At 38.0% G+C, this 7,364-nt stretch overlaps 1 protein-coding gene across 5 annotated transcripts in view; it reads left to right on the forward strand.

Annotated features, from left to right (window-relative positions):
- Positions 1 to 7,364, forward strand: part of LOC106874759 (uncharacterized) — a 259,055-nt gene that overhangs the window by 138,489 nt on the left and 113,202 nt on the right. For all 5 annotated transcript variants that reach the window (XM_052974950.1, XM_052974949.1, XM_052974946.1 and 2 more), the window contains exons 6-13: positions 34 to 324; positions 1,010 to 1,102; positions 1,992 to 2,165; positions 3,145 to 3,348; positions 3,614 to 3,736; positions 4,949 to 5,230; positions 6,055 to 6,252; positions 6,869 to 6,964. In XM_052974950.1, the coding sequence (XP_052830910.1) occupies positions 34 to 324; positions 1,010 to 1,102; positions 1,992 to 2,165; positions 3,145 to 3,348; positions 3,614 to 3,736; positions 4,949 to 5,230; positions 6,055 to 6,252; positions 6,869 to 6,964 (1,461 nt within the window). The remainder of the gene's footprint in view (positions 1 to 33; positions 325 to 1,009; positions 1,103 to 1,991; positions 2,166 to 3,144; positions 3,349 to 3,613; positions 3,737 to 4,948; positions 5,231 to 6,054; positions 6,253 to 6,868; positions 6,965 to 7,364) is intronic.

The following is a 7,364-nucleotide window of genomic DNA, read 5'->3' on the forward strand; positions in this document are numbered from 1 at the left end:
TTTTTTTCTGTTTTTTTTTTTTTTATTCTCCAGATAAACCGAAGCTCACAGTCATGCCGAAAGTTGTAGTCAACATCACTGACCCAGTGCAGTTCGAATGCCGTGCAGATGCAAACCCAGTGCCAAACGTCTTACGCTGGACTCCGTCTGATAATGTAGCAACTAATACACCTTCCCGTATACTTGCCACATGGAGGAGTAGCAGTGCCAGCAGATTGATTGCCCGCGAATATACATGTGAATCTGCAAACTCATTGGTGCCTTCTTTAGGAGATGCAGTCATCAATGCAAATTCCAGTGCAGTTACAACTCTCTATGTGCGATGTGAGTAATATTAAATTGTTGTTGTGGTTGTTGTTGAGATCCTATGAATCCAAATAACACACTTGTACAAGAATAGTCTATCTCTGTTACACACACACACACACAAGCACACATTTCTCCATACAGGCAGTTATTTGGTTATACAATCATACAAGTGCACACTCGTGCATGTACACACTTTCATGCACATTTTCATACAATTATGAGCAGTCCTGCATGTAATGCGTTCAGAAATACATTGACCCAGGGTGCTGCAAAGTGGAACTGTGAACCCAAGACAACATCAGCACCAAGTTTCCTCATAAAAAAAGAAGTGAAATGGAACCAGTACATGTTTCTAATTGGCACGATGACCCTCCCAAAGTACAGCAAAATTTCTAAAAGTAATTACACAATAATAATAATGATTTCAAACTTTTGCCACAAGGGCAGCTTGGGAGGTGGGGATTAAGTCATTACATCGACTCCAGTGTTTCACTGGTACTTAATTTATCAACCCTGAAAGGATAAACGGCAAAGTCAATCTCGGTGGAATTTGAACTCAAAACGTAGTGATGGGCAAATTGCCGCTAAGCATTCCATTCAGCATGCTAAGGATTCTGCCTGCTCGCTGCCTTCACAACAACAATAATAATAATAATAATAATTATGTGTATAATATTTTCTTTTAATATTTGCTTTTCAGATTCACCAGGCAATGTAGAAATTAATTCAAATAACATACCCATAAAAGGAGCAGAACCAATTTCTCTGACATGCAAAGTGGACCCTAATAATTGTGAGTCTTCTAGAATTTGTTGTTTGTATTGAATTTAGGTGTCTGTTGTTTCAGTTTTGTTTCTCTTGTATTCTTTTACTTGTTAGAGTCACTGGACTGTGGACATCTTCACAGATGTAACTCCTACAGCACTATGACTGAGTGTTGAAGCAGTTACTCGACAACTCAAATGTGGGCGTAATATACCTTGACTTTGCAAAAGCTTTTGATAAAGTTGATCATCGTAGGATATGCCACGAACTGCATGATTTTGGCATAGCTGGAAAACTTGGTTGAGTGGTTACATGACTTTCTGAAAGATAGAAGTCAGGCAGTAGGGGGCCAATGGAGCCACCTTAAAGCAAACCTAAACAGTGATTGATGTTCCACAGGGCACTGTCTTGGGACCTCTGCTTTTCGTAGTGACCCCCTCAGCTGCCCGGATAGCCACCCTTGCTAGCTATGTAGATGATAGGAAAGTCTTGCAGAAAATACAAAACTCCACCAATGTTGCATGCTTTCAGCAGGAGTTGGATGCAATTTACAGATAGGCTGAGGACAATAATATGCAGTTTAATGCTGGAAAAAAGGCGCAGGCACCGTGTGTGTGTGTGTGTGTGTGTGCATACACTCACACACACACACATACAATGGACAGATTTCTTTCAGTTTCTGTCTACCAAACCCACTCAAAAATCTCGTCCTGGTGCTGCTATAACACTTACCCAAAGTGCCACTCAATGAAACTGAACTCAGAACCATGTGTTTAGCAAGCAGATTTCTCGCTTCACAGCTACACTTGTTTTTTAAGGGCTCTGCTCCAGTGTGTTGGAGTTCGATTACTGAAACCAATAAAAAGAAAGAAGACTAAGATTTTTTTTTTTTTTTTTTTTTTTCCCTCACGTTTTAGCTGGTTACCCATTGCCGACTTATGTCTGGAGAAGAGAAGGTCAATTGATTGGGAACAGGTCCTCAACGCTCACTATTAACCAACCCCGCCTTCAAGACGGTGGTCGTTATACTTGCATAGCTCGGAACCAGATGGGGAGCAGCAACCAGGGCGCTATCGTCGTAAACGTCAAAGGTAAGTAACTCTTTAAAAGGTTTAAAACTACCAAGGGAAATAATTCTTATGATCAACACACACATAGTACATATGCTACGTACACTACATTGCCCCCCCCCCCCGTAATATTTTGAAGTTTGGTTATACACCTATGTTGTTTAAAGACTGTTCACTGTAGTAATTAACGAAGTCTCGTGAATTCCAGTTACTTTGTCTTTTTGATAAACGTACATACTTCTGTACGTAACTGAAAGCCTACACAAATTGTTACACTTTTCTGAAGAGTAACATTTCAATTTCTACAAAAAATAAATAAACAAACAAAATAAAACCAGTTGTCTTCATTCAGAATGGAAGGACTGACGTGTCTGTCAATTAAAAAAAAAAAAAAAGTACAATTCAGTGGGGTGGGGATTAGCAAAAGGGTAAGCATGTCAGAACAAATGCCTTGCAGTATTTGTTCTAGCTCCTTGCATTCTGAGTTCAAATCTTGCCTTGGCCCATTCAGATGTTAGAGCTCATCCTTCTCTTGGTTTAACGCCACTACATGGCACCTTAGGTGGCGTCTTTAGCAAAGACAACTCTGTCGCAAGGATTTGTGTTGGGTCTTTGGTTTGAGGGGCTGTGGTCCATTCCTAATTTCTTCCCTCCCTACCAGTCATGGAAGCCCTGTAGTATCACGGGTACTGTCTTTCCTCTGTATAAAAGATATAGAATAAAGCTAGATGTGGTTCAAATTCCATTAGTAGATTTGTTACTGTTTCCTTCTTAAATTGGGGACTCTAATGTCTAAGACTGGTTATTTACTTATACAATCATTTATTTTGTTACTGTATTCTCTCAGATTGAGGACTCTAATGGTTAAGATTGGTTATTGATTTATTATAAGGTACTGCATTTATTTTTTCTCCATTTTCCTTGTCTCAAATTGGGGACTCTAATGTTTAATATTGGTCATTGACTTATTATAATGTACTATCATTTATTTACTTTTCAGAATATCCTGAAATCACCACCGGTTTACCCTCAAACATGATAAAAAATGAGAAGGAGCGTATCAATCCATTAAGATGTATAGCCTATGGTAACCCAGCACCAACGATTACTTGGTGGAAGAACGGTGAATTGGTCTCTGGCCACAATTACAAAGTGCAAAGCTCAAGTAACAACAATATCGTCACCAGCATGTTGTATTTTGAAAGTAAGATATAGTTTTCTTTGATTTGTATAAAATAATGATTTTCAACCTTTATCCATTCATGGCACATGGCGTACGGTGTCACTATCATGCTCATGATTTTCAATAGCAAAATCTTATAGGAACCCCCAAGGGCCGCATGGACTCCAGGTGAGAGCAACTGGTCTAGAAGTTAGTAATGTCTAAATAAATTGTTTAATTTCTTTAATTCACAGAATACATTTCTTGTTGCTGATTTTTGTTGTGTTTTCTCCCCACTTTCTTTTAGGTCCATCGCAAGATAACTCGAACCGGCTGATGCCTTTTGATACTGGCAACTATTCCTGTGTTGTGAAGACATCGTTAAATGATAAATTCAAAAGAGTATCCACATTTTCATTGATAATTAGATGTAAGTAAAACTTAATCAAATTAAGATATCGATACCTCTCTTCCATCATGATTTTGTATAACTTATAGCATATGTAACTGGGTTTTTTATATTTGGTGGGGGGAAGGTTTGTTTGTTTGTTTTGTCTCAGTGGAAGATACTTTCCCTGCATTTCGATTTGCAGAATGTTTTTGGCCAAGTCTCTAAGATAGCTTCATTTTGCATCTCACCTTTAATTCAAAGGGGAGGCACAAGTATCAATGTCGATCCCCGTGAAGAGACAGAGACTTATTTTTTAATAGATTCAGCTGCGCCTTTCGTATCTTTAAGGGACAATAAAATTATGATGTTGGTGCTGAGTCATTCTACCGACAAAAATAAACACGGTTCCTCTTCGTTAGAATTAACCTGACGCTGTTGACTTCACCATTTAAGGAAATAAATTAGTTTTCAGAAACAGGGGAAGTAACTGTTTTTTTAACTAGAATTGCCTCCCTTTGTGACTGCAGATGATAACAAGAGCAAATTCTTAGATGAACCCCCACGATCGATATAATAGTCAACGTAACATATTTTACCAAAAGTATTATTATTTGTATGGTGCATCCTGGGATTTTCCAACTTGCCTCAGAAACTCGAGGCATATTTTTGGATGGATAGATAAATAGGCAGCACAGACATAGTTCATTCACAATACGCTGATAACTCCTACACCTGTCTTTTTTGTTTTGTTTTGTGTTTTTTTATAGTTATTTTTACCATAATCTGTTGTTTAACCTCAGGTCATCTCCTATAAGACAAATGTAACCCTTGTCTTTTAGAGGGAGGAAATTGGCATAGTGTATCGAAATAGTTAGGTGTGGCTTGTAAGAGATTGGACTGCTAGTTTTAACAGGTCAATGGACCATTTAGAGGTTCACCTATTGTCTATATTTTTATGAGAATTAATACATTCATTTAATATTTATCCTTTTTTTTTTTTTTTTTTTTTTTTTTTTTTTTTTTTGTATTTATATATATTTTGTGGCTTAGAAATTGATTTCTAAGTATATAAATGCATTTACCACATGAATATGCATGTTTGTATCTACTACATGAATATACATGTTTGTATTTGCTCATTTAGATCTACATTCTTTTTTAAGAGAGTGCAAGAGTTAGTCAATCATATTAAACAAATTCTCTAATATTTATATTTATTGATTATTATTATTTATTATGTCGTATTTGTAGCTGCACCTTCTATCGAAGAAATGAAGGAAACTGTTGCCATTTCTCTGAAAACCAAATCGAATGTGTCTATTGAAATCGAAGCTTACCCTGAACCAATTTTCTCTTGGCGTAAAGATAACCAACCAGTTTCCATCACTTCTCTCACTACACAGATCAATGTCAATACATTCCGCTCTACGCTAATCTTCCCTTATGCTGTCTCTGACAACTTAGGTGTTTATCTTGTTATTGTGAATAACACCATTGGTGGCATAACAGCTATACGAGATGTCCGTGAAAGAAGTACGTAATACCATTTCTTAATTTCTATATAACTGTAATTTAACACCTTGTCATTATTTCTTAAGCACGCTTTTACTCATTTTAACCTTTTGCACACTGTATTTTCTCTAGAACTGTTTCTCCTGTCACTGCCCTGTTACAACAAGGGAGAAAACTCATGTTGTGATGCGATGCACCTACAGTGTGCTAAAGGTTAATGCCCACTCTTTCTTGATCAAATGAGTGGGATGAAATTTGTTGAAGCAGATTTTTTACTGGTAGATGCTCTTCTTGCCACAAACCCTCACCTTGTGCCAAGATTTGAAATTATTATTATTATTATTATTATATGAAGGCAGCAAGCTGGCAGAATCGTTAGCTCACGGGATGAAATGCTTAGCGGTATTTAGCCTGTTGCTATCTTCTCAGCTCAAATTCTGCCAAGGTCAACTTTGCCTTTCATCCTTTCGGAGTCAATAAAATAAGTATCAGTTGAACACTGGGGTTGATGTAATCAACTCATCACCTCCCTCAAATTGCTGCCCCTGTGACAAAATTTGAAACTTGTTGTTGTTTTTGAGGAGGAGGAGGACGCAAGCTAGCTGAATAATTAGAGCATTGGTGGGAAGGAAATGCTCTGTGGACATTTGTGGTCCTGTTCTTTACATTCCTAGTCAAATCTTACCAATGTCAACTTCACCTTTTGTTTCTCTGAGCTTAAAATGAAGTACCCAGGCTAATCTTGTTCTCCATGTAATCAACCACCCCTCTCACTGCAAAATTACTGGCCATGTACCCAAATTATTGACAGTTGTTATTGTTGCCTTCTTTTGTTGTTGTTGCAGGTGTTCCAGATCCACCAAAGGATTTAGTGAGCATTGAAGCCACTTGGGAATCTGTGTACCTACAGTGGACCCCTGGTTTTGATGGCGGGGAGAACCAGACATTCCTCATCTACAAAATCCTGACCGACAGCAGGAAACGATCCACTGGTAGGGAGGTGCTTGTTGGAAAGAGCAATGTTGCCCACTTCAACGTGACAGGTAGCTACCTATTCTCTATCACAGCCTTGGCTCTTTCTCTTTGCCTCACTCCCAACTCATTCTCTATGCCTCATCCTTAACTCTTCTCTTTGCCTTCACCTATATGTATGTAGTGAAGGAGTGCACTGTTCCATTATTCAGATTACTCTGTCAAATGTGATGCTTATTTTATTCACCTTGTTTTGAATTAATCATGCATTATCTTGCAGCAAGTGGCTATTTTTCACATGGCACTGTGAGAGGTCAGATCTAGCTGGTTTGGGCATAAAACAGAAACAATATTCAGGCTGGACACGGGCCAGTTGAAATGCTTATGGGTTAATATAGACAGGATTTAAATTCAAGCTACCGTTAGTTTCATGCTATGAAGCTTGTATAACATGCTGTGAACTTCCAAGCAATCTTTTCGACTCAAATAAATAACATGGCTGGTCTTTGAGGGAAAAAGACCAGCCATGCAGTTCAGTGGGACTGAACCTGGAAGCTTGTGGTTGGGAAGCAAACTTCTTACCAAAGAGCCACTCCTGTGCCTAACAACATTAAAACAGCTGTATGCTTTCTGTCTGTCTGTCTCTCTCTTTATATTTTTCTCTCTTTGTCTTTCTTTTCCTTAAAGATTTGCTGCCCAATACATTATACAAATTCACAGTTCGTGCTATGAATAAACTCGGTAACGGATCCTTCTCAAACTACTTTAGTTTGAAGACACAAGGTAAGTCATTTTCATTCCGGTACATTTCATTCTGTTTGACTCCTAGTTGACTCATAGTAATTATTACTTGAGCAAGAGTCAGGTAAGAGGTAAATTTCACTATGCAGTACCACAGAACACAAAATTTAACCACATTTAAAGAATTATCGATACTTATGCATGTGTGTGTATTGTGAGTGTGTGCATGTGTATTTGTGAGTGTGTGTATCTTTTCTTTTACTTGTCTGAGTCATTGGATTGCAGCCATGCTGGGGCACAACCTTGAAGGGCTTAGATAAACAAATTGACCCCAGTTTTTTTTCTTTCTTTTTAAAGCCTGATAGTTACTGTCAGTCTCTTTTCCTAAAATGCTAAGTTGCAGAAATATAAAAAGACCAACAGCGTTTCTCAAGTGGTGGGA

The sequence above is a fragment of the Octopus bimaculoides genome, chromosome 20 (genome assembly GCF_001194135.2).
Source record: "Octopus bimaculoides isolate UCB-OBI-ISO-001 chromosome 20, ASM119413v2, whole genome shotgun sequence".
NCBI classification, from domain to species: domain Eukaryota; kingdom Metazoa; phylum Mollusca; class Cephalopoda; order Octopoda; family Octopodidae; genus Octopus; species Octopus bimaculoides.